Here is a 26,348-nt window from a genome sequence, read left to right on the forward strand (position 1 = left end):
GCACATGACCTGTGCTGGGCATCTACTGAATGACACTCAGGGCCCCAACTAGAAATGCAGAGCTCACGTGCGTGGTTCCCATCTCTCGACAAGGACCGCTCTTCCTCTTTCATTCTTTACTTTCTAATGACCCCAGGCAGTTCCACTTCTCCTTTCTGGTCAGTCTGGTAGAGAAAGCATCAGGCTGAGCCTAGGGTGAGTGCTGGTGCTGACTTCATCTCCACACAGGAACGTTGGAGGGGCAGCTATGAATAAATTTGAACTTCCAGAGCTCTGACCATGGAGGTCTCACCCACCAGCTTTGTCCCAGCTCTGTCCTACCCCAGACAGGGACCGCTCCCTCAGGACCCACACTCAAATGCCTCCATGGCTCAGGCAGCCACTGTAAATACATGAAGCTCACCAGATGTAGGACAGTTGGGAGTAGTGGGGAGTGTGGCAAACTGAAGAGTAAGTGCTTGTCTGCTAAAAGCAGGCAGCTGCCCCTCCATTCTACCCCATGCTACCATGTGGGAGTTCCAGCCCAGTGTTGCCATATCTTCTGATGTGTCCAGGAAAGCCCAAATTAGAATTTATACCCGGAAATTTCCCAATTTTTAAAACACTCCGCAGACCAAACAAAATATGTTTGTGAAGCAGGTTGGCTCCTAGCATTTGCAGGGCCTGAGGCAAGAGCACAAACAGAGGCCACATACCATGTGTCTAAAATATTTACACATTATAAGCCAAGCTTACAAAATAAATATGTCGAGCAAAAATGTTCTTTTGTTCTACAAATATATCTATATAACAACATGGAAGGTGAGGTTTGAATTTAGACTTCTTAGACACTTCAGAATTTTGTGTTCGCACAAGGAAGCACAGGGACAAACAGCTCCAAGACTTCAGCCTGTCCTCTTCTTGTCCCTCCTCTGGCTCCTCCTCAGTGGTTTCGGGTTCCTGTAGGTACACATACCAACCTGCAAGACTTGGTTCCCTCTCCACACCTCCCACACAGACAGCCATCCCTTGGCCATCCCTGGGGTGCAGGGGTGCATATACCAGTGGTCTGGTCTTCCCTAAAGAAGAAGCATTAAGGGAAGGGGCCCACATCTCCTGGAAAGCCAGCTTAGGGTCACTCAAGTGGGGAATTCTGGGATTTCTTGGGTAGATGGAGCATGCTTGAGAAAGGACAGAGGGGGAGCCTGGGTGTCTCCATCGGTTGAGACTCTGACTCTTGATTTTGCTCAGGTCATGATCTTAGGGTCATGAGATCGAGCCCCACATCAGATTCCATGCTCAGCACAGTCTACTTGAGATTCTCTTTTCCCTCTACCCCTCCTCCTGTTGTCTCTCTTTCTCTCTCTCTCTCTCTCTTTCTCAAATAAGTAAATAAATAAAATCTTTAAAAAATAAAAGTTAAAAGGGGACAGAGGGCCCTGGGTAGGCATGACCCTTTGGGTCTAAGGACTCCTTGCCCTGTGTGGAGGGGTCTAACAGGAGGGCCAGTGCCATTCCTGTAGGGTGGGGAGAAGAGGCTGAGGACCTCTTCCCTGTGGGGCTGAGGCAGCCCTGCAGAGGTCTGCCGGTTTCATTCTAACCTTGGTCAGTGATGTCTCCCCGGAAAGCCCAGGCTAAAGGAAAGCTCCGTGCAGCCAGAAATGGGCATATGACAGCGTCATCATTATCTGTGACTTTGACATGAAGCTTCCTGGGGAATATTTATCCGTGCCCCTCCACCCCACCACCACCCTCTGTGTTTGTCTCTTACCAGCAGTGTTAATCCCTAAGTTAGTGTCAAAACAAATTACAGGAAAGCCAGATTTTTAGTCTTCAGGTTGAGAAGTGTGGGTGGGGAGAGAAAGGGAGGCAAAGTCAACTGAAAGGTCATGGGGTTGCCATCTGCTGGACCCAAACTTACCAGCAGTGTTTATTAATACCTCTGACCCAAGTCCCAGTGTGGCTGCAGCTTTACAGTAAAGGAGGAGAACCTGCTGGGTGCCCCACTTCTTTTCAGTAAAACATGCCATCTCTCTCTTCTCCCCTAGCCACCTCTCCCGCACGGATTTAGGTGCCCCACATCCCTGTTGCTCAGGAATTCCAAGGAAGGAAAGGGCTAGTGAACTGAGACCCACATGAGGGGGTGGATTAAATAATCTTTTCTCCCTGCCAGAGAGGACTGGCATGCTAAGAGGCACCCAGAAAGAATAACACCTGACACCAGGAGTGAGTGCCTAATGGTGGCATTTGGAGCAAGTGTGTAAAGCAGACACGTAATAGACTTGCTGCCATGTGGATAACCAGGTACCCCACTGGCCTCGCATGGGTCTTGGGGAGACAGGAAATGACGGTAAGAAGGGGACAGAGACATCCCTCCTAAAAACCTTGTGTTTCAACCACTCGCTATATCATTGAGTTGATCTACTTCCAGAAAAGTAGAATGAAAGTTCAATCTTGGTTTACAGACTCTACCAGCAGGCAGAGCTAAGAAATTCTCTTAGAGGAATTTGCTTTTGTTTTAAGATTTTATTCATTTATTCATGAGACACACACACACACACACAGAGGCAGAGGCATAGGCAGAGGGAGAGGTAGGCTTCCCGCAAGGAGCCCAATATGGGACTCGATCCCAGATCCTGGGATCACACCCTGAGCCGAAGGCAGACGCTCAACTGCTGAGCCACCCAGGCGTCCCATCTTAGAGGAATTTATTAGGGAAATTTTTATAGGCAAATTCCACTGCTGCCTGGTAGTCTGTCTAGCTCCTTCTGGAAGATCACTGGTGAGAGACTGCTGAGCTTGTCATTATACCTAGAAGCAAAGATGAGGAACACTGGTAAGAAATGAAAATTGACCTCTCAAAGCCATTCTCCCCCTTTTCCTTACTATAGCATCTTCACGTTGTCTAGGATGGCAATGTACCCAGCTAAAAAGATGATATTTCCCAGACTCTCTTGCAGCTAGGATAGCTATGTGACACAGATCAATGAGATAGAAGCAGAAACTGCTGGCTGGGCTTATGGGAAAGCTCTTTAAAAGGTGTTCATCTCAAGAGGCACCTGGATGGCTCAGTCAATTAAGTGTCCAACTCTTGATTTCAGCTCAGGTCATGATCTTGGGGTCATGAGATCGAGTCCTGCATCAGGCTCCACACTCAGCGGGGAATCAGCTTAAGATTCTCTCTCTCCCTCTCTCTGCCTCTCCCACACACACTCGCTTGCACTCTTTCTCTCTCAAATAAAAATAAATTAATCTTAAAAAAAGATGGAGTCATCTCAGTTGGTACATGCCTCTCTCCTTTCCGTGTGGAGGACAGATGCAGTACATGAAGTAAGGTAACAATTTTAGGACTATGAGACGATTGTGTACAAAGGAAGAAGAGAGTTTGGGGGTCCCTGGTCATGCTACAGAAATGTAATGATACAAGCTCTAGAAGGCCTACTTTTTTTTTTTTTCTAAGTGGAGCAGAAAAGAATTTATTTGCTTAAGGCACTATGAGCAGCATTATTACGTGCCACTTACCTAATTCTGTCTGATGCAGGAGCCACGAGAACACCCAAATGAGGAACACCCATTTCCCTCACTCAGTGGTTCTCTAGTGGGGGTGATCTTTGTCCCTCAGGGGACATTTGGCAACATCTGGAGACATGTTCTATTGTTATGATATGGGAGACAGATGATGACCAGGGGCCAGGGATGCTGCTGAACATACACAGGACAGATTGCACAGCTAAGGAGGATCCAGCCCCATGCGGTAGCAGTGCTGAGGCTGAGAAACCGAGCGTTAGTCCTTGTTGCTTCTAGACTATGAGAGCTTAGCCTGCTAACCTGTCCTGGCACCCATCCCTCCTCTTTTTTTAAAAAAATTTATTTATTTATTTATTTATTTATTTATTTATTTATTTATTTATTTATTATTGGAGTTCAATTTGCCAACATATAGTATACCACCCAGTGCTCATCCCATCAAGTGCCCCCCCTCAGTGTCCATCACCCAGTCACCCCAACTCCCCACCCACCTCCTTTTCCACTACCCTTTGTTCGTTTCCCAGAGTTAGGTTCTCTCATGTTCTGTCTCCCTTTCTGATGTTTCCCACTCATTTTCTCTCCTTTCTCCTATAATCCCTTTCACTAATTTTTATATTCCCAAAATGAATGAGACCATATAATGTTTGTCCTTCTCCAATTGACTGACTTCACTCAGCACAATACCCTCCACATTGAAGCAAATGGTGGGTGTTTGTCGTTTCTAATGGCTGAGGAATATTCCATTGTATACATAGACCACAGCTTCTTTATCTATTCATCTTTCGATGGACACCGAGGCTCCTTCCACAGTTTGGCTATTATGGACTTTGCTGCTATAAACATCGGGGGGCAGGTGTCCTGCCATTTCACTGCATCTGTATCTTTGCCATCCCTCCTCTCTTAGAAACAAATCCTGTGAATGGGCCAGGCCAAGAAGTACGTTTGGGACCGTATTTTGCATTTTACATTAGCTGAGCCTTCACGCTTCCTCTGTGTTGTTTCCACTGCCTAGAATCTCTCTGTCATCTTTTCAGGGGTTCTTTAAGTGAGGCACAGGAATATTCATTTTTAATGAGATTCCCTGGTGATTCTGATCTAGGTGGCATGACATGCCACATTGGTTTTTCAAAATTCTACCCACTTTTTAAAATCCACCTCCGTTGCCACAGTGCCTTCTTGGTGATTTTAGGTGACACTTGGTTAAACATATTTATTTAATCAGTGCATATTTATGCTAATAAACTTAGTGGTTTTCCATCTATTATAAGGAGATATAGATATCTATATCTATATCTATAGATATATAGATATATCTATAGATATCTATATCTATATAGATATAGATATATATAGATATATATCTATTATAAGGATATATATATATATATATATATATATATATATATCCTTATAAAGATCAATTTACTTCTATGAAAAAGGGAATTGATTTAAAGAAAACTATGCTTGGGGCACCTGGGTGGCTCAGTTGGTTAAGTGGCCGACTCTTGAATTCCACTCAGGTCATGATCTCAGGGTCATGAAATCAAGTCCCACGTCAGGCTCTACACTGGGGGTTGAGCCTGCTTAAGACTCTCTCTCCCTCTCCCTCTCCCCCTCACCCCAACTCACGCATGAGCTCTCTCTCAAAAGTAAAAAAATAAAAAAATAAGGAAATATGCTAAAAAAAAAGCTTCATTTAGGAAACATCACTTTTCTTAATGGACACAGAATGCAAATATTTGCTTTATTTTCTACCTTGTTGTTAGTGCACAGAAGACATGGAAGAAGAGGTTTTGCCCCTTTTAAGAGATAAGAATAAAACCTCCATGTTATTCAAAACCAAGATTGGTTGAAGTCTTCTCTTGTTTAAAAATTCATATATTTAGATTTTTAAAGCTTAACAAATATTGGGTATAATAAACACTATAGTTTGGAAGCCCAGGAGCATCCCTGAAATTTCCCCCCTTCTGTTTTCTCTAGAGAACATCCAGTTCTGAAAAGTGAAAAGCATCATATCTCATTTCCCTATCATGTGGCATTTTAAGAAACTGACACTAAATTTTCCAAACCATCTTGCGACGGGCAGAGACAAAGGTCCCCATTCCTGGAGATCAGCATTTCATAGCTGTGCCAGCAGAGTGATAAAGTCAGGTTGAAAGTCACATCGGTACAAGGTCCCACACCCTCCCCCTTGGCACATCTTGTAAGTGAAACAGCAGCATTCACTCAAATGCTTATCAATGGTCTGGGGCACATGGCAGGATTGGGGTTTACTACTAAGGTGACTACTAAGGTGGAAGCGTAAATCCTCGCTGGGACCCTGGAGACCTTATACCCTCTGGCCCTCAGCTCACCTCAGGCCACTCTCATTTCCTCTGTGCTGGCCTCTGTCTCTTCCCCTGATTGTCTCTGCTCCCTCAGACTTCAGAACCCTGCTCACGCCCTTGAGTCTCAGCTGACCTGCTCTTTCTCCCGTAATCTCCCCACCCTCATCTAGATAACTCCTACCTCTTCTTCAAATATCAGCATAGGGAAGTTTTACCGGGTTCCCAGACTCAGGTCCCCACTATCATCACGTGGTTTCAGAGCACTACGTAGTGTTCTTTCACAGCCATTAATAGACTGAAATTCCACATTTAACTGTGACCATTTGGTTAACAGAATAGACATGGATGGTAACTTCTGAAGGAGACATAAGTAACTTTAACCTGAAGTAGATAAGTCTTGAGACTATAAGAGATACTTCATTTATTCCTTCTTTCCTTCCTTTATCAAATCAAGAAGTATTAGGGGACTTCTAGGGGGCTTCTAGTTGAGTACTAGGGATATATAAATAATCAAGACAGAGACAAACTCTGCCTTTGCTCATGGGTTTGTGAATGGCCTATCCAGATGGCCATTTGACTGGCTACCCTTAGTCATGACTGGTGGCTTCGTTCATCATACGGGTGGACGTCTTGTCTTTATCACTGTCTCTCAATGGTCTCAGGAGAAACCAACATGGTTGTCATATTTGAGGCTCCAATTGAAGAGGCTGCATCGGAATGTATCCTTTTTCCTCCCTGGGTCAGAGGATTGGTTCAGTGTGTGTGTGTGTGTGTGTGTGTGTGTGTGTGTGTGGAGAGGGAACAGAGAGCCAGTTAGACTGGCAGACAGGCCAACTTCTATTATACATCCTCAAGGAAGCAGGACATGGAGGAATAGGATTGAGACTGAGAGGGTAGACAGAGGCAAATCTCCTTTTCCAGAGCCCTGCTCAGGATTCCACCTTGATTTTACTTTGATCCTGGTCCTTGTCTCTGTCTGACATCTAAACACAAGACTAAAAGCTAGGTGACAGTGTGACTCAAGAAACACAGCTTACTACCCTAGCCTCCTCTGGCCCCACCAGGACTCATGCCCCAATCTCTACCATCTCCATGGGAATGAGTCCCTTCCCTTGATTCCTGTTCTTAAAGATCTGATCCATCTGTACATGGGGCAAATGTTTTTTTTGTTACTCATATTCCATTGTCAGAATAAGAATTGTCTTGGACTCTACATTCCTAGAAGCTTTGTCTTTCATTCATTCCTTCACCCATTCATCCATCCATTCATTCAGCCAACAAGTATTTACTGAATTCCTACGGTGTGTCAGGTTCTCTGCTACTATGCATGGGGCTGGGAATTCAAACATGAGCAAAACCTCTGCAATCCCTGCCCTCATAGAACCTGCTGATGCCCTCCAGGAAGGTTGTAGTACTGGAATGAGGATCTAGTTCTGTCTCGGTCTAACCCCTGGAAGCCAAAGACAGGATGCTACTGAACTGTGATCTGAAACTAGCATGCAGGTGATTAGAGGGATCATTTCTCCCTCTCTTTTGGTAAAGTACCCTAATTTCTGTTTCAATGTGTAGAGCAGCTATCAGTCAGGTGCTCTGCTTTATCTGGCGAGGGTGCAATCATGTGACCCAGGCTGAGCCAAACAGCCTCTTTTCTGGGAATTTGACCCTTGAACAGAGCAAAGGAAAGACCCAAAAGATGGTGGGAGCCCTCCACTCCAACTGCGAAGCCCCAGCCAGAGAATCCCTGTGGTGGAAAATGTTCTAGTTCCTGCCTTATTCTGAGCCTTGTTCTCCAGCCTTTCTCTGGATTCTGTGAGCTACACAATATCCTTCCAGCAAATTCACTTCTTGCTTAAGCCACCCCAGCCAGAGTAAGCTTCTGTTAAGAAACCCCACACTCAGGAATGATGAGCTATACGAGTTTCCCAGGAAGCAGGGGGCACTAGATCCTAATGTCAGGAGCCAGCAGGAGTAGACTGCTTTCTGAGAGGGTTCTCTGAGATGCCCTGTGCTCTTTCAGAAGTTGGGCATTCAGCCAGAACTGCACCAGCCTCTGGCATGCCTAACCTGGATATGACCCATTACTGCTTCTGGCAAGCACCCTAGGCTGTGATTTGAAAACCATCACTGGGAGTTTTAACTTAGTCTCCAGACTATATTCCCCATCCCCTTTGGTCCTATGTGTATGGAGCCCAGCCAACCTGCTCACAGGAGGTATTCAAAAGTCAGGCCAGGCACTGGCCAATTAGAATAGATGCTGGGGCTGGAGCTGGGGCCAGGCCTGGGGTTGGAGCTGGGGCTGGGGCAGGGGCTGGGCCTGAGGCTGGGCCTGAAGCTGGGCCTGGGGCTGGGCCTGGGGCTGGGGCTGGGGCAGGGGCAGGGGCAGGGGCAGGGGCTGGGGCTGGGGCTTGCACTGCAGCACAGTTGGGTCCTAGGGCAGGGGCCCCTGACCAGCCAGAATGTAAATATTTTAATATTTTAACGATTACTTTATTTTTTTACATATATTTTTAAAGATTTTACTTATTTATTCATGAGAGACACACACAGAGAGAGAGAGAGAGAGAGAGAGAGAGAGGCAGAGGCACAGGCAGAGGGAGAAGCAGGCTCCTTGCAGGGAGCCCGACGTGGGACTCGATCACGACCCCAGGATCACACCCTGGTTTGAAGGCAGGCACTAAACCGCTGAGCCACCCGCGCGATCATTTTAGTTGCATTTGGGTGCCTGCCTCCTGGGTATCAGTTCACCAGCTACAAGATTAGTGAGCACCTCTGAGGTTGGAACTCTTTCCTGTGTGTATAATTCTGCTCTCCTCAACCTTTGCCCCCAACCTGTCCCTGCCTAACTAAGGGCTTTACACAAAGCAAGTAGTTACTTTTTGCTTTAAAAAGTAAAAATCCCCTTGGGAATCCCTGGGTGGCTCAGCGGTTTGGCGCCTGCCTTTGGCTCAGGGCACGATCCTGGAGTCCCAGGATCGAGTCCCACTTTGGCCTCCCGGCATGGAGCCTGCTTCTCCCTCTGCCTGTGTCTCTGCCTCTCTCTCTCTCTCTGTCTATCATGAATAATAAATAAATAAATCTTTAAAAAAAAAAAGTAAAAATCCCAAGATAGAAGAAAGAAAATGAAGAGGATGAGAAGAAGCGGAGGAGGGAAGGAAGGGGAAAAGTCAGTTCTGTTCTAGAAAAATTACACTGTGGACCTTCATCCTGCTTCCCCATTCCCCCACCCCAAAATGTTTATCTGCAGGCTTATTTTATTTTATTTTGTTACTTTAATGTTTGCTTTATTGTGACACCCTGGAATCAAACCCACACTATCCCCAAGATTGCATGCTTATTTTAAATAATAAATTTATTATTTATAAATTTATAATTTATTATCCTCTCCTTGAAAGAGGAAAAAAGGTGCAAAATAAGGGTGATGTATGAAAAAGTAAGAGGACCATGCCACTTAATCTTCTTGTGGGGTTGGGTTGATATCAGCTGCCATTTATCAAACATTTACCTGCTTTTCTGTTCACTCTTGTTTCAGGAACTATTAGCATCTCCATTTAGCAAATAAACAGACTCAAAAGAGGTTAAACGGGGCAGGGGGGAAAGGGGTGGCTCCGTGGGTGGAGCATGCCACTCTTCATCTTGGGGTCGTTGAGTTTGAGCCCTGTGTTGGGAGTAGAGATTACTTAGAAATAAAATCTTAAAAAAAAAATAAAGTTAAACGGTTTGCCCAAGTTTGCACAGCCAAGTGTGGGGATGGCACTCAAGCTCGTCTTCATTGCCTCCGAAACTGGGGCTATACACCAAGCTGGGGTGCACTTGGGAATTTCTGAAGTCCCAGGGTACTGCCAGGAGGGTGGGGACAGCAGTCCTAAGTTGGTGCTGCCACCTGGTGATGAGGCAGAGAACTGTGGGGACAACCCCCCTTGGCTGCCCCAGTCCCGCTCTGTCCCAGCTTCCCAGGGAAGAGAGACCCAGGCTAGGCCGCAGAGCTCTACCCCAGCCAACCCGATGGGTCTGGGCGGCCTCCCTGGGCACAGCTCTGAAGACACCTTTGCTGAATAAATGGATGACTGGGGCGCAAGTCTCCACAGGTCTGGAGATCAGCCTGGTCTCCCTAGACGGCCTCTGAAGACACTACGGTGTAGCTCACCGCTGACCACATCCTGCTGTAGGGCCAAGACTTCTGTCGAAGTGTGGGTCCTGCCCAGTCCCTTTCACTGAGCACCTGTTGGGTCCCTTGTACCGCGTTCAGCAGTGTGACTTGTGTTACCCCAATTTCCCCCCAGAGCCAAAGGGATCAAAGCAGCATGCCCACGTTCACAGGCCTCGAATCCAGATCCTCAGACTCCAAGTCCTGGGTTCTTTCTGCTCCCCCACAGTCTTGCCCCCTGATTCGACTCACCCCAAGAAACCTTGTTTTTGTCAGCCTAGTCATCCAGATGTGATGACTCAAGAGTCCATGTGGGGCCGACTGTCAGGGGCAGAAGGGCCTGTGTCAGCACAGCAGCTTTCCTGACCTTTAAGGCAACGGGGAGTTACCTCAATCTGAAACGTGTGGCTGGGGAGTGATTCTAGCCTCAGCCATATGCAGGGGCCCAGGGCAGGCCGCCCTCACATGTGCCGCGGTAGCACACTGATTGCTTTGAATTGAAGCTACCAGCCCAGTGCAAGGACACTCTGACCCTCCTCTGTCCCCCTGAAAGCAGGAAATAAATCTCCCATATGGAAAATACCCTCCCTGGGGGCGCCCGGCGGGGGGGCTCAGTGGTTGAGTGTTTGCCTTTGGCCCAGGGCATGATCCCAAGTCTGGGGATCAGGTCCCACATCGGGCTCCCTGCATGGAGCCTGCTTCTCCCTCTGCCTATGTCTCTGCCTCTCTCTGTGTGTCTCTCATGAATAAATAAATGAAATCTTTAAAAAAATATATGTAGAGAAAAAAAAATCCCTCCCTGTACTAAGAAGGACATAGATATCCTTATCACCTGAGATAGGGACTTGAAAGTCTAAAAAACTACAGAAATCAGCCTTGTTATTTTTTACTAATCTACACCCTCAGCCCAAATTCCTTACCAATCAAAGCTTCCAAATACCTGTTTTTCCTTACTCTGTAAATTCTTCACAAATTTATCATTTCTTTGTCTAAAATACAGAAAGACTGCCTGCCTGGGTCTTTTCTTTAGGTCTCAATTTCATTATTGGGTCTCCAGGCGCACATAATAGAGCTTCGTTTTTTCTTCCCACTAATCTGTTTTGTGTCCGTTGAATTCTTACTCCAGCTGGAAGACCTTGAAGGGTAGAGGAAGATTTCTCCCTCCCCTGCACAGCATAGGACATACCAGCAGGGCGGGTAAGCAGAAGCAATTCCCACTCCCCGTGCCCTGCAGCCCTTGCTGGTCTCGTTCCCAATCTAAGGTCACCTGCACACGGAAACCAGCAGCGACATTTTCCCTTTAGACCCAGTTCTTGGAATCTTGTTGCAAATGGAGAGAATAAAAAGTCACCTTCTAGAAGGCAGGATGGTCTCACCAAACACTTGCTTTACTCTGCCCAAAGTTAATCCAGAAACTTCTCTGTTTAGTTGTCAAAGGTTGTCTCCAAGGTGCATCATTCATGTCAGGAAATCCACTTGAGATTACGTGCTGCATCAAACCAGTTGCCCAGTGACAAAATAAACAGAACAGTCAGCAGCTCTGCCCCTAACACCATGTACTGAGTGAGAGTAAGGGCAGATACTAAGTAAGTGACATGCATCAAAGTAGACGTTTTTACCTGAAATGTCTAGATTACCCATCTAAGCCTGTGATTTCTTATATTTGGTGGTCATCGGACCACTTTGAAGATCTGATGAAAATCTGGACTACCCCCCCCTTTCCTTTACAAAATATATACATACTTATCAAATTTGGAAGATATTATCTCAGGGATTATAGACTCCTGGAATCCATTCATAGACCCCAAGTTGAAAACCTTTCATCGATCAACACACCATGCACCCCAAACTCAAGAAACACAGCTGCCAGGAGACAGGGTGGTTGGTGGCATGCAGCATTGAATTGGAAGTCAGAAGTTCTCATCAGTTGCTACAATTTAGTGAGCCAGGAGGTCTTCATAGTTGCAAGAAGTAAACCTACTTGACATGAAGCAGAATGTTTGACTCAAAGGCCATTCTGATTGGGCCACTCTGGTACAGTGTGTCATCTGTGGTAAGAAGGAAGGATGAGGATGGAATGAGGATGTATGTAAGGTTCATTACTTTGTGAATTTTTAATGGTTGGAACCATAGTGGTTTTTGAAAGTGATATATAAAAATGTCCCTTGGACAAAACGTACTCGCTTGTGCTAAGATAACCACCATGCACAATGCCTTCAAAGGGCAATGAATAAAAGATTAGAACAGCGTTTGTGAGACAGCTGGCTGTCCATGGAACAAAATCACAAGGGTATAAGAACCCCAAACTTTGTTGCAGTGGCTGAAGGTATTCATTGCAACCAAAGTGCAAATGCTCTTGATAAGAGTAATACTTTGCCTTATCAGCCATTTACCCTGTAGATGTAGAGTTTTTGCCCACTGTTTCTCTAAAGGTCTTTGATTCTCTGAAGGTAGAGGGGGCATAAGAATGCTAGAGATTGGAAGAAGGGATGTGGAAGGGAACTTGGAGGCTTGGAGCTAGAAGCATTGAAACCAAATTGATTGTGTCATAATTCCTATCAATACTGATCTGGTTTCAAATGAGACTTGATTGCATCATTTGCCTCAAGAACAAATGTGGCCATCAAAATATTAGTCTTGGTTTCTTTTTTTTTTTTAAGATTTTATTTATTTATTTATTCTTGAGAGACACACAGAGAGAGGCAGAGACACAGGCAGAGGGAGAAGCAGGCTCCCTGCGAAGAGCCTGATGAGGGATACGATCCCAGGACCCTGGGATCTCGACCTGAGTGGAAGGCCGATGCTCAACCACTGAGTCTTCCCTAGTCTTAGTTTCTGCTCCTACTTCAGTAAATGTCGTGAGTAGAGATTTTTTGTTATTAACCTATCTTTACCCTTCATAACAGGAGCTACTGCTGTTACTGCTGGTGTGTGTGTATATGTGTGCGTGTGCATGCACATGCATGTCTATCCACACATGTAGGCATATCTACAAGGCTGAGTCTGTCTGCAAGTCCAGGACGGAGTCCTCATGCTTTCCACGTTAAGTGCCTGTGAGTCCTTTGATTTCTGAGTTGTCACAAGCCCTGTTCCTATTTGCATCTCTACTTTGAGAACCAGCTCTCCTCCCAGCTGTATCTTTGGCACTTGCTCTATTCTCCTTCACTTATTGATCCATTCATTCAACAAGAATATATTGAACACCCATGTCAGGCAGATAGCTAGGGACTAAAGATGGAGACGTGAATAAAGCAGACCCACGTCCCTGCCTGCACAGAGTCTACAGTCTGGTGGGGGACGCAGAGACAGAAGAACTAATGATACTAATTAGTGAATGACAATGCTGATAAGTACTAGGAGAGCATACACCAAGGACCCGACCTATTCCTTGGAGGACAAGAGGTCTGGGGAGTCTAAGGAAGTGAGATTTCAACTGAATGCTGTGCAGAAAATAATATCAAGTGGATGAAGAGGGAGAAGAAATGTGTTCTAAGTGGTGGGAACAGCACATGCCCAGTGTGGTCTGAGCTGCCATCTCTTGGCTTGAGGTGTCCAAATACTGAAGAGATGACTGTACCTCTTCCTAACTATTGCCTCCAGAAGTACTGGTGCTGAGTTACATTTCCAGAGAGGGAGCTCCCATTTTTCACAGTTGGGAACATGGCCTGACCAGCCCACCTGTCAGCACATCCATGCTTCACACCTCAGAGCAGATACTTCTGTTCCTCTCCTTCATCCCCCACTGAAGTCTCCTAACTGTTCCCCCTCACTCCCCTGTCAGCTCCCCACGTGGCAGTCAGAGTGATCCTTTTACAATACAAGTCACTCCCCATCACCCCTCTGCTTAAAACCTTCCTGGAGCTTCTCACCTCAATCGAAGCTCAAGCCCTCACCAAAGCCCACCAGACCCCACTGGATCTGGCCCCCATCTGCCTATCTGACCTCTTCTCCCCACACTCTCCCTACTGCAGCTGCTCTGCCTTGAACATAGCAAGTGTGTTCCTATCTCAGGGCCTTTCCACTTGCTATTTCTGTGCCTGGGGCACTCTTAGCTCAAGATATCCATGTGGCTTGTTTCCTTACTTATCCTTAAATGTCACCTTAGAGAGGCCTCCTCTAACCACCACCTCACTCTCTATCTTGCTATCTTTCATGATATTGCCACTTTCTCCTTGGGATTGTAAACTTTCAAAGGTGTAGGAACTTGTAGTGTGTTCACCATTGTATCTCCTGTACTCATAGCAGTGCCGGACATGTAATCAAGACTCAACAACGTTTGTTGAATGAATACATGAGAGTGAATGGATAGCCCCATCCCAAGCCACCATTCATCCCCTGCTTCCTCCCAATCTCTCACTTTTTCTCTTTTTTCAAAGAGAAAAAAGGGAATACTCCATATCAAGACCCCATGGATTTCTTCTGATCTCCTGAACCTCAACACACTGGCCAAAAACATTCTTTTGATAGCCATGGAGATGAGAGGGATGTGTTAGCATCCAGAATGAGTGAGTGTCTGGGATACGGAAGGTAACAAGCTCCATGAGGGTACTTGGGTCCAGGCACAGAGGGGAGACTGAGTCCTGGCCCATTGTGTCACAAAGGCTGTGGGGATGGAAACAGGTTGTGTCAGTAGTTTTGTATTGTGGTTACCTGATTTGCAGACAGAGCGAGGCCATGCCAACAGATATAATTAGGTGACACATGGCCGTTGTCATTGCGTGAGTCTGGTAGCTGTTTTCGATTAGAGTTTGTACCCATTCATCTAACTCAATATTTCCCAAACTTGAGTTACCCACAAGCCACCACCGCCATTTCTGTAGCATCCATGAACCATCTGCACGACTAATGACCTCATTTTCTAAATTAATTCACTCCTATTACTTGGATACACATATTTTTTAAAAAGGAAACTAGCAAATCAGGGAGACCAAAAGGAAAAGTGTGAGCAGCCAGATGGATCCAGCCCCAGAGGGAGAGCTGTTCCCAATGCCCCTCACCCCCCGCAGCAAAGGTGGGAGGGGGCTGGGCATGGGAGTCAGGTCCCAAGGGGTGAGCTGAGGGGAGAAGAAAGTAGGAGGAGGAAAGGCTGCCAGCCTCTGGGAGTCTCATGGGGAGAGGGGGAAAGGAGGCAGTGGCCTGGGGACCTAGAGCCTGGGGTGCTGTGAGGTCAGTCTGTCCTCCTGGGACGGGACAGTGAGTGTGTTGTCTGTGCTGGGCAGCAGCCCTTGTGTTTGCTCACCTGCCATCTGGAATCAGTGCACAAACACTGGAACACGGAGCCCAGGAGTGGCACCCAGGGCCAGAACGCCGGAAATGTGCCCTCCTGCTGGGCAGACAAAAGAGTTCTTGAGAGCTTGGTGGACCAGGGAGAAGGTCGAAGAATGAGGAATAAGGTGGGGAAGACAGAAAGGTACCTTGTCACACAGAGATCTGTAAGAAAATACCAACTGCACAAAGCTGTATTTGGGTTCTAGAGTGTTCTACAGAATCACACAGACTACTGTGCATAAGAAATTAAACGGGCACAGCCAGCCCTTGAATGTCACTGTGCTCCCAGATCATTTCTCTGGCAAACACGATGGGGTCCTTATTAAGAAAATAGGGATCCTAAAAGAAAATAGGGATCCTTCCAAGCACCAAGGGTGTAGGGAACTAGGTACCTCACTTCTAAAGATATGTGATTCTCCGTACCTATGAGTTAGAGCCACTAGCCATTTTAAAAAAAAATTCTAGTGCAGTTAATGTACGGCATCAGATTAGTTTCAGGTGTGCAATATAGTAATTCAACAACTCTGTACATTACTCAGTGCTCATCACGATAAGTGTATTTTAATCCCCTTTACCTATCTCACCCATCCTCCCACCCACCTCCCCTCTTAACCATTAGTTTGTTCTCTATAGCTAAGAGTCTGGGGTTTTTTTGTTAGTATCTTTTTTCCTTTGTTCATTTGTTTTGTTTCTTAAATTCTGCATATGAGTGAAATCATGGTACTTGGTTTTCTTTGACTGACTTATTTCACCTAGCATTATATCCTCTAGATCCATCCATATTGTTGCAAATGGCAAGACTTCATTCTTTCTATGGCTGAGTATATCTATATATATATATATATAGCACCTCTTTATTCGTCTATTGATGGACACTTGGGTTGCTTCCATAATTTGGCTATTGTGCTGCAGTAAACACAGGGTGCGTGCATCTTTTCAATTCAGTGTTTTCATATGCTTTGTGCAAATATGCAGTAGTCGAATTAGTGAATGATATGATCATTTTATTTTTAATTTTTTGAAAAGCTTCCATACCATTTTTCAGAGTGGCTGCACCAGTTTGCATTCCCACCAACAGTGCACAAGGGCTCCCTTTTCTCCACATCGTTACCAACCCCTGTTGTTTCTTTTGCTTTTGACGTTAGCCGTGCTGACAGGTGTGAGGTGATATCTCATTGTGGTTTCGATTTGCATTTCCTTGGTGATGAGTGATGTTGAACATCTTTTCATGTGTCTGTTGGTCATCTGTTTGTCTTCTTCAGAAAAAATGTCTGTTTGTGTCTTCTGCCTACTTTTTAATTGGATTACTTGTGTTTTGGGTGTTGAGTGGTATAAGTTTTTTTTGGTGTATTTTGGCTACTAACCTTTTATAGGATATGTCTTTTGTAAGAATCTTCTCCCATTCAGTAGGCTTTCTGGCACTGATCACTTTATCTGTTTGGTTAATTGCCGCTCTCTTTCTGGAAACTGTTTATCTTCCATTTCAATATATAGCCCCCTTGGGAGCTGCCCCTATGGTTATGGTCGGTGGGTCAAGGAATGGGCATCTGGGCATTTGTATTTAGGACAGAAAAGCAGGGCAGCGTCTCTCAGGAAGCTGAGGTTGTTAAGAGGTGAAACTCCAATGTGGAGAAAACTAATCTTTTTTTAAAGATTTATTTATTTATTCATGATAGAGAGAGAGAAAGAGAGAAAGAGAGAGAGGCAGAGACACAGGAGGAGGGAGAAGCAGCCTCCACGCCAGGACCCCGGTGCGGGACTCGATCCCGGGACTCTAGGATCGCACCCTGGGCCAAAGGCAGGCGTTAAACCACTGAGCCACCCAGGGATCCCCAAGAAAACTAATATTTAGGAAGAGGGAAAAAGAAAACTGACCTTGAAGATGCTATGGACTGTCTGTGTACCCCCAGTTTCATATTCGAAACATAACCTCCAGTGTGATGATATCAGCAGGGGGGGCCTTTAGGAGGTGGCTAGGTCAGGAGGGTGCCCTCATGAATGGCTTCAGTGCCCTTACAAAAGAGACCCCAGAGAGCTCCTCACCTCTTCCACCATATGAGGTCACAGCAAGAAGATGCTGTCTGAGAACCAGGGAGGGGGCCCCACCAGATGCCACATTTGCCAGCCCCCTGATTGTGGGATCTATCAGCCTTTAGAACTGTGAGAAGTAAATTTCTGGCATTTACAAGCTATTTTTGTTATAACCGCCCAAATGCACTGAGACACAGGCAGGAATTGAGAAGGAAGGAACCGTGAGCACATCGGCCTCTGGCAGCTTCCAAGGCTTCAGCCACACTCAGCCCTTTCTGCCACTTGAGTGGTCAGCTCCTACACAGGTAAAGTCTGGGAGCACCTCCACTGTTCTCGAAACACATTATTTTCCAGCTTAAGCTGGTTCATATTAGGCACCAGCATAACAATCAGTGCAACAATTAAAAAAAAAAAGGTTATTGAAAAAACTGGGATACAGTTAAGCATTCTTGGTTGTCCTGTTTGGAGAAGCACTTTCAAGACTCCTTAGAGCTCAGGGCAGTTGATGGCATCACCAGCAGGGACTTCACGCAACTATTACTTTGGAAAACTTAAAGGGAATCCATAAATACGTAAAGGGTTTCATTTTGGACTTGTTTCTTTCTAAGTTTTCTGTTTATTCATAGAAGTGAGGTGAACTTGAACCAAGTGTCCTGCCCTGAAGTCCTGAGGAGGCATGATGCCAAAGAGTGAAAGAGGAGAGGATGAATTCAGGATTCCTTGCTTTCCATAAAATTTGATTGCTGGGTTTTTATGGAAACTTATACTCAGAATTTAAAGCAGCTTCTCTGGCCTTTCGATCTTGCAGTGGCTGAGGTTGCTGTAGGAAGGGGTGGGGGCCCAGAAAGGAAGAAGGACAGAGCAACTGGAGGCAGTAGTGATGATATCATTCTGCTTCTCGCTCTGCAAGGTTTACTGGGAAGTTGTTACCCTCCCTCCAGAGGACATTATCCTGATTCCTCCCGCCATCCAGTCCCACCACCACTGCCTCTCACCTGTGCCCGCAGCTCCTCCCCATCCTCTCACTGCTGCCACTCTGAGTCTCCAAACTCCCTTCTCACCTGAGTGAGCACAACACCTCCTGAGAGGTCCCTCTGTCCCCATGCTCACCCCCCACCCCAACTGGGTTCTCCCCAAAGCAGCCAGAGCAGCCAGCACTCTCCAATTGACAACTTTGATAATGTCCCTTCATCTGCTTAAGACCTCTTGATGTCTCCCCTTTGCTCTTAGGACAATGTAAAAATCCCTCAATGGTGCCTGCACCATCTAGCTGCTGCCTCTCTCTCGGGTTGCCCTCACCTTCACTCTGCCCCAGTCACACTGATGTTCAGCTCCTTCCTGCCTCAGAGCCTTTGCACATACTGTTTGCTTTGCCTAGAATGCCCTTCCTCTCTCTTTCACCTAGTTCGTTTTCTCTTTCTTTCTTTCTTTCTTTCTTTTTTTTCTTTCTTTCTTTCTTTCTTTTTCTTCTTTCTTTCTTTCTTTCTTCTTTCTTTTTTTTTTTAGTTTTTGTTCGTTTGTTTTCTTTTAGTTTTCACTCTTTCTTAAGAGCTGGCTTGGGATCTAGCTTGTCTGTCCTTCTTTACAAATTCTTACAAATAACCCTCAGAGCACCTGTAACAATTTTACTTATGCATGTGACAGTTTGATGGGTGGTTGTCCTCCCAACTAAACTATTAGCTCCAAGGGGGCAGGAAAGGACCATTTTACTCACCAGAGGATCCCCAACACTGGCCACAGGTCCTGACTGAGTCTTACCTGTTCCTCAAGGTCCCGTTCAAACATCTCCCTGAGAAACCCTGTCTAGCTTCCTGCTTTGTCCATCCATGAGCCGGCAGGGACCCTCACCGTGCAGTTACTGAGCCACCCTGCAATGACTTGCTCACCAACCTGCCTCACCATTAGTCTGTGGACTCTCAGAGGGTAAGACTGCTGTCTCTGTTGTGTTTGGTTTCCCTGACACCCAGTGGTTGGCCTGCAGGAGACAAAGGTGTGAATGAACTAAGGACTCTGTTAAAAGAGCTCCCTGGGCCTGAGTATTGTCCGTATTAACTGAGGGGCTTAACCAGATGATTCTATCGATCCTTTCTCTAACACTATGGTTTCAACATCACATAACCCTGCCTGGTCAGCACCCCTCTTCTTTGTCACCCCAGGTACCTTTAACTGTTGCCCTGGTAATCAACAAATCTCACTGCTACCACACTTCCTATGTCTCATTATGCAAAGAAAGCCTCACACCTCTGGGCTTTCTATAGAATATGCAAAAAATATTTTAATATCTCCTTCCTCTTTGACTCATGTTTAGTTAGGGCTTTCTCGTGTTTATGGAGGAACTTGGTTTTCTAATTATTAAGAAATATTTAAAATCTATAGAGAACTAAGGGTGCGAAGAACAATGCGATGGACACACCAAAACATGAACAGTGGAGGAAATACAATGTCACCCAAGTCCACAGGCCTTTTCTTTAAGAGAATGACCAATACCTTTTGAGGCCTTTCAAGATAGAGCCATGTATTCCCAGTGAACTGAGACATTCACTTTAAACCATGTGTCCAGGACAGAGCCTGGCCTCTAACATGTCCAGGTAGGAGCTTTTCTTTTCTTTTCTTTTCTTTTCTTTTCTTTTCTTTTCTTTTCTTTTCTTTTCTTTTCTTTTTTCTTTTCTTTTTTCTTTTCTTTTCTTTTCTTTTTTCTTTTCTTTTCTTTTCTTTTCCTTTCCTTTCCTTTCCTTTCCTTTCCTTTCCCTTTCTTTCTTTCTTTCTTTCTTTCTTTCTTTCTTTCTTTCTTTCTTTCAAGATTTTATTTATGTGATAGAAAGAGAGAGAGAGAGCACAAACAGGAACAAGGGCAGAGGGAGAGGGAGAAGCAGACTCCTGGTGGAGCAGCAAGCCCAAAGGAGGGCTTGATTCTAGGACCCAGTGATCATGACCTGAGCTGAAGGCAGATGCTTAGCCCACTGAGCCACCCAGGTGCCTCAGGCAGGATGCTTTCATTCTGTCCTCTCTTCTAAGGAGAATGGGCCTCCTCAGTGTCAGCAGGCCCTGATTGCATTCCCGTCAAGGAGACTCTGTGAACCCAGAGGACCCTTATGGGGAAGGAATCCAGAATCCCACACCACAGGACTGACCTCCTGGCTGTCCCACTCTATTGGCTCTGTGGGAGTTCTAAGGAAAAAAAAAAAAAAAGACAAGCAAAGGAGGCATGAGCATTCAGGACAAGCTGGACACGTTTTCATTCATTTTGAGGCCATCTGGAGGTGGACCTCGTCTACGGGTTGCATCGCAGAAGGCAGTTCAATCACGTCTTCATTTCCTTGGTCTGGGCCAGACAGCAAGCTAGAGATTGGCATTGACTATGACTAGGGCATGATAACTTGAGAAACTCAAGGCAAGTGGATGACTTAAAGAACTAAATAAACATGTGTGGTCAGGTGTGACAGGAGTTCCCATAAAGGTGTGTGTATGAAGGGTACGGGTGTGAAGGAAACCTCTGAATCATGCTTCGGGCACTGGGAAAGCCTTCCTGGAGGAGGTGACACTTGCCCTGCATTGTGAAGGCTGGTGTGTGCAGGCATGATGTGTTCATAATGCTTGGGGGAGCTGCAGGTGGTTCCACCTGCCTGGAGTGCAAGGTGGAGTAGGTGGTGGTAGGAGATGGGGCCAGAGCAGCATCACAAAGGAGTGGGGAGCCTCTGCAACCGAGGGGTGGCTGCTGGAGGACCCCAGGCAGGGGAGAGGCCCAAAGCGAAGTGGCGCAGCGCTGCACTGGAAGGGTCAGACCAACAAGGAAGGGGTCACAGGATCGAGGTGAGGAGCCACAATAAGCTGAACTAAGGTGGTGCCAAAGAGAAAGGAGGAAAGGGAAGCCGGGGGGGGGGTGGGTGGCGATGAGCAGCCAGCGGACACTGAGAGTCAGGGAACAGAGGGTTCTGGGTAGTTCTCCAGGTCCTTCTCTGGCTGGCTGGTTGCTGGCAGAGCTATTCATTGACAGAACCCCAGAGGAGAAGCGGACCTGGGCATGATCTTTGGATGACGCGACGGAAGTTTCATCGTAAGTAGGAGACGTAAGGGGATAAGATCCCCACAGAATCTGCAAGTGTCAAAGTCACCGGCAGCAGTAAGAAGGTCAAGGAAGGGTCAGGCAAAACTAGGGTGTAGGTAATGGGGCCTCTGACCACACACCCACTTTTCTGAGGTGACACCCTGGCCCCGCTTTGGAGGACACCGGTTGGCCGAAGAGGCTTCCCTGAAGTTCCAGGGTTGAGTCTGGAGTCTCAGAGGCTTCAGTCCCCTGACTTCCTGTTTCCAGATTTGATGATAACTCTGATGACATTCTATGCCTGCTTTTTTGGAAAGCGTCTTACGAAACCTGTTTTTTAATCTCTGAAAACCTCTCCGAGCTCCTCTTTGCCCCCGATTTCTCAAACTTCATGGTAATGTGTAATTCCATTCTATTCCACCAACAAGTATTGAGAGCATGTGCTGTATGATTATCTCATCAAACGTTCCTTAAGGACCTGGAAATGCATGGGAGTGTGGGAAATAAGGGAAAAACAGGATATTGGTGAGGATGCACTATTACACATATAAGATTTGTAAGAGCAACATTTCCACAAATTCCGAGAGCCAGTATTTTTTAAGAGAGACTAATCCAGAATCTCGATCTGATTCATTCATTAGCAACTTAGCCTTCCTGTGCACTTAACAAATTCCATGCCTCGCATACCTGCGCCCTGCTTATCAGATGGGATGCTTGGACTTCAAGTCCCCACTTTTATTGTCGGGAGTAGCTGTTAGCCTCTAGAGGGCAGACTTTGCTACTATTCTGCTGAAGGCCAGGAGACTGAGTTCAATACCAGAGGGTCCCTCAAGGTCCCTGGGACATCAGCTGGGATAGAACAAGGAATCAGGGCCCCCTTTCAGGAAGCAATCTCTAAAATGGATTTCCCGTTCCCCTTCGAGGTGCACCTATAGATAGAACGTATCTATTGATCAATAGATGGATGTAATACATAGAAGCTGCTCAGTACTTGTTTTTTCAATGGGTGAACACAGAGGGTTTCTATGTAATAACTACCCAACATTTATATAGCTGTCCGCCCCTGATGGGAACCAGCCAAGAGACAGAATTCTTGTGTGGCCACCAGAATATTTTTTTTTATTTTTTATTTATTTATTCATGAGACACAGAGAGAGAGAGAGAGAGAGAGAGAGAGGCAGAGACACAGGCAGAGGGAGAAGCAGGCTCCATGCAGGGAGTCTGACGTGGAACTCAATCCCAGGACTCCAGGATCACGCCCTGGGCCGAAGGCAGACGCCAAACTGCTGAGCCACCCAGGGATCCCCAGCCACCAGAATATTATTACCAAAACCAATATGCAGGTATTTTTGAATCTTTATAAATCAGAAACTGAAGGATAGAGAGGTTAGTAGAAGATATCTGCACCTCACATTTAATCTGACTCACTGTACCATAAAACACAACCCCAAATATCACTAGAACGGCAGGTTAGACCACTTAGGATTTGTCACCAAACTGAAGCATCCGTTACCCCACAGGAGCACATGGTGGGGAGAGGAGGTGTGCTGCATGGAGGGGAACTCACAGAACTGTATTGTTGCTTGTTTTGATGCTAAGTAGTCGTGGGGGTCTGAGTTACAGGCTCCAACTCTCTGAGCCTCAGTTTCCATATCTGTAAGGCGAAGTTAAGAATATATTGTAAAGGAGTACCTGGCTGGCTCAGTCAATAGAGTGTCTGACTCTTAATCTTGGGGTTGTTGTGAATTCAAGTCCCACCTTGGGTACAGAGATTACTCTAAAAAGTTAACAAATTAATTTCTTTGTTTCTTTCTTTCTTTTAAAAGAACACCCTGGGAAGAATTTGGAGAGAGGTCCATGATGATCTAGGAATAAGAAGCAGTGGGAGGTCTTGGAAGGTCTTCCAAGAGAATGGAAGTTGTGCTCCTTGGAGAATGATAGGAAACACTGCTGGAATTTTGAGAATAGGCAATGTTAAATTAGCATGGAGATTCTTTGTGGGTATGAGCTTTCTCTTCAAACATTCCATTATAATCCAAGACCCCATAATTTTTGCCAAAAAGTGGGTGCCTCCAAACAGTGTTCTGCCTCCCGGGAACCAGTGGCTCTGGCCCCATCAGGGGTGCTCAGACTTGGCTACCTGCTGAGATCACCTTGTGGAGCTTTAAACGTGTACATGCCAGGGGTCCACTCTTTAAGAACCTGATTTGGGTTGTAGCTGAGGCACGGTTAATGTTGAGTTCTCCATGTGATTCTAATGTTCAGCCCAAGTTGAGAACCACTGCTTAGAGCTTTAAATTCCTTTTGTGTCTGAAAATTTGAAAAGGAAAGCAGTGGCACCCAGTGGCGCTCATACTTTAACGTGCAAACAAACAAATCACCTGGAGATCTTCTAAAATGTAGCCTCTATTTCAGGAGGTCTGGGGTGGGCTGGGCGTCTGCCCTTGTAACAAGCTGCCAGGGGGATGCCCACACTGCTGTCCCCAGCCTGCATTTGTGCCGTGAGTCTGTAGCTTGAATGAATACAGACTTGCTTGGGAAACTATGGCTCTGCAAGCCAGCTGGGATCCTAAGAAGTCACTTCACTTTTTGAACCTCAGCCTTCCGATCTTAAATGCAGGCATGCAATAGTAACTACATCATAGAGTTCTTGTGATGCTTTAATAACATAATGTGGTAAACGTGGTTAGCATGATACAACACGCGTTAGCCTTTGGATTATTAGGATAGCCAACACTCAGGGGAACGCTTAACGGTCTGCCAGGAATTCTCAAAGTACTCTCCTGTCTTGTATCGTTCAAGCCTCAAAACAACAGTCTGAGGTGGGTACTGTGATTTCATCACCCCTCTTTTACGGATGAAGAAACTGAGGCACAGAGAGGTGGAGTACCTTAATTTACATCACACACTTAGGAGTTGCTAGGCTGGTGGTTGGAACCCAGGGAGAATCTAGGCTCTTCTCCCTCCGGGGGCTGAAATGGACACTGCGAACAGGCATTTCTGCCCTGCAGGCCTGACTTTCTGGAGGCGATGATTTGAGGAGTCGCCTCTGTAATGGGCTCGGTCAACAGGTGGCAGCCCAGGGCCATTTGCAGACCTCGTCCAGAGCCGGCGCCAGGCTGGGAACTTCATCGCTCAGCGCCCCTAGCTCTGAAGGGCCGGGTCCGCCCGCCCCCGCAGGTGCTCGCCTAGCAGGCGGTCCGGGGCCGCGCGGCAGGGGGAGGCCTACGTCCCGGGTTCGAATCCGAGCTCCCTAAGACGAGACCAGGTTCGCGGGCACAGCAGCGGGGAAGACGACTTTCCTGCGACTCCCGTTGGCCCCGGGGAGCGCGACGGCCGAGGAATCCCACGCGTCTCTTCGTACCTAAAGTCCAGCAAGGATCCAATTGGTAAAAAGCCGGGGATCCCTCCTGGATCCCCCGAGGGCACTTTGGAGGCGCGGGGCGGCGGGGATGGGCCCGCGGAGCAGCCCGTCTCGGTGCGGTTCCCTCCCGGGGCCCCGGGGGTTTTTCCGTGTGTGTGTGTGTGTGTTGGGGGGTCCCCGGCAGAGGGCAGTGAATTTGAGGGGCGGTGCGCGGGTGGGGGTTAACCCGGCCGTTTCCATGGCACCCGGGGCGTGGGGGAGGAATGCACCCCGCAAGCTGTGGCGAAACAGCTGCGCAGCCGGCCCAGCCCGGCGCGGGAGGCGGGAGGCCAGGGGGGCAGGAGGGTGGGGGCGGCCGCGCTGCACGGGGGCGGGGAGGTCACGTGCGCCCCGGGGCGGGGCCCCAAAGCCACCCGGGAGCAGCGCCGAGTCCCACCTAGAGGCTCGGCGCCAGGCGCGAACTTTTCTCCGGGACGCGGGGACTGAACTTGGCCTGCACCCGCCCCCCCCCCCCCCCCCCCCGCCCCGGGAGGACTCAAGGCCACCGGGAGCCGGGACCGGGAGCCGGTGGGGTGTCCGCGGCCGGCCTGGGGGCCCGCGGTCCGGGCCGAAGTCACCAAGGAAGAGTGGGAGCCGAAGCGGGGTGAGTGCAGGGAGCTCGACTCGCAGCCTTGACGCGGGCTCGGCTCTCGGGGTACTCCGGGCTGGGCCGGCGCTGTCAGCCCTAAGGGCGCAGCCAAGGCTCTGTCCCGAGGCCTCCCCGGCACCTGTCTCGGGCTCCAGGAGAGGCTGCGGTCATGGTGAATGAAGACCCCAACCTACAGGAGTACGACGATGGCCCCTCGGCGCCCGAGCCTGCACTCCCCGCGGGTCGCAGCGCCTCGGCCCACCCCAGCGTCTCCATCCACCCCAGCGTCTCGGCCCACCCGAGCAGTTCGGCGCACCCCAGTACCTTGGCCCAGCCCGGGGGCTTGGCCCACCCCAGTAGCTCGTGTCCCGAGGAGCTTAGCGTGATCAAGGTGAGCAAGCGCCGCTGGGTGGTGGTCCTGCTCTTCAGCTGCTACTCCATGTGCAACGCCTTCCAGTGGATCCAGTACGGCTCCATCAACAACATCTTCATGAACTTCTACGGGGTCAGCGCCTTTGCCATCGACTGGCTGTCCATGTGTTACATGCTGACCTACATCCCTCTGCTCCTGCCGGTGGCCTGGCTGCTGGAGAAATTCGGCCTGCGCACCATCGCCCTCACCGGCTCTGCTCTCAACTGCCTGGGGGCCTGGGTGAAGTTGGGTAGCCTGAAGCCACATCTCTTCCCCGTCACCGTCCTAGGCCAGATCATCTGCTCTGTGGCCCAGGTGTTCATCCTGGGCATGCCCTCCCGCATTGCTTCCGTCTGGTTCGGGGCTAATGAGGTGTCAACAGCCTGCTCCATGGCTGTCTTTGGCAATCAGGTGGGTCGAGGAGTTGGCGGGTGTTCAGAGGAATGGGCATCCTATCATTGGGAGGCTCAGTGTGCTAGATTGGACCTGAGGGCACCTGCTTGTGTGAGCCTGGCCTTTCCTGACTTCAGCAGTGTTTGTGACTCCGGGTGACTTCGTGGCTGGGTATGGGTGGGGGATTGTGACTAGATGACTGTGTAAGAGATGAGCAGGGGAGCTGAAAGAG

The 26,348-nt window shown here is 47.7% G+C and overlaps 1 protein-coding gene and 1 long non-coding RNA gene across 7 annotated transcripts in view; one reads left to right on the top strand and one right to left on the bottom strand.

Moving 5' to 3' along the window:
• Positions 1 to 2,485: 2,485 nt before the first annotated feature.
• LOC118355530 (uncharacterized) lies at positions 2,486 to 25,774 on the bottom strand. The gene is made up of 4 exons (XR_004818185.2): positions 25,636 to 25,774; positions 15,218 to 15,331; positions 11,330 to 11,467; positions 2,486 to 2,790 (listed from the first exon to the last, which is right to left on the bottom strand). It is a non-coding gene; the product is annotated as an uncharacterized LOC118355530 (long non-coding RNA).
• Positions 20,903 to 26,348, top strand: part of FLVCR2 (FLVCR heme transporter 2) — a 56,433-nt gene continuing 50,987 nt past the window's right edge. For 2 of the 6 annotated variants that reach the window (XR_004818182.2, XM_035720031.2), the window contains exon 1: positions 25,084 to 26,134. Coding sequence is in view for 5 of the 6 variants with exons in the window: in XM_035720031.2 (XP_035575924.1) it covers positions 25,481 to 26,134 (654 nt within the window). In the remaining variant the exon portion in view is untranslated. Of the gene's footprint in view, positions 21,088 to 25,083; positions 26,135 to 26,348 lie in introns of those variants that run through there. The other 4 variants (XM_035720034.2, XM_035720030.2, XM_025443991.3 and 1 more) reach the window with 4 other exon arrangements.

This window comes from Canis lupus, chromosome 8 (assembly GCF_003254725.2).
Source record: "Canis lupus dingo isolate Sandy chromosome 8, ASM325472v2, whole genome shotgun sequence".
Taxonomy (NCBI): domain Eukaryota; kingdom Metazoa; phylum Chordata; class Mammalia; order Carnivora; family Canidae; genus Canis; species Canis lupus.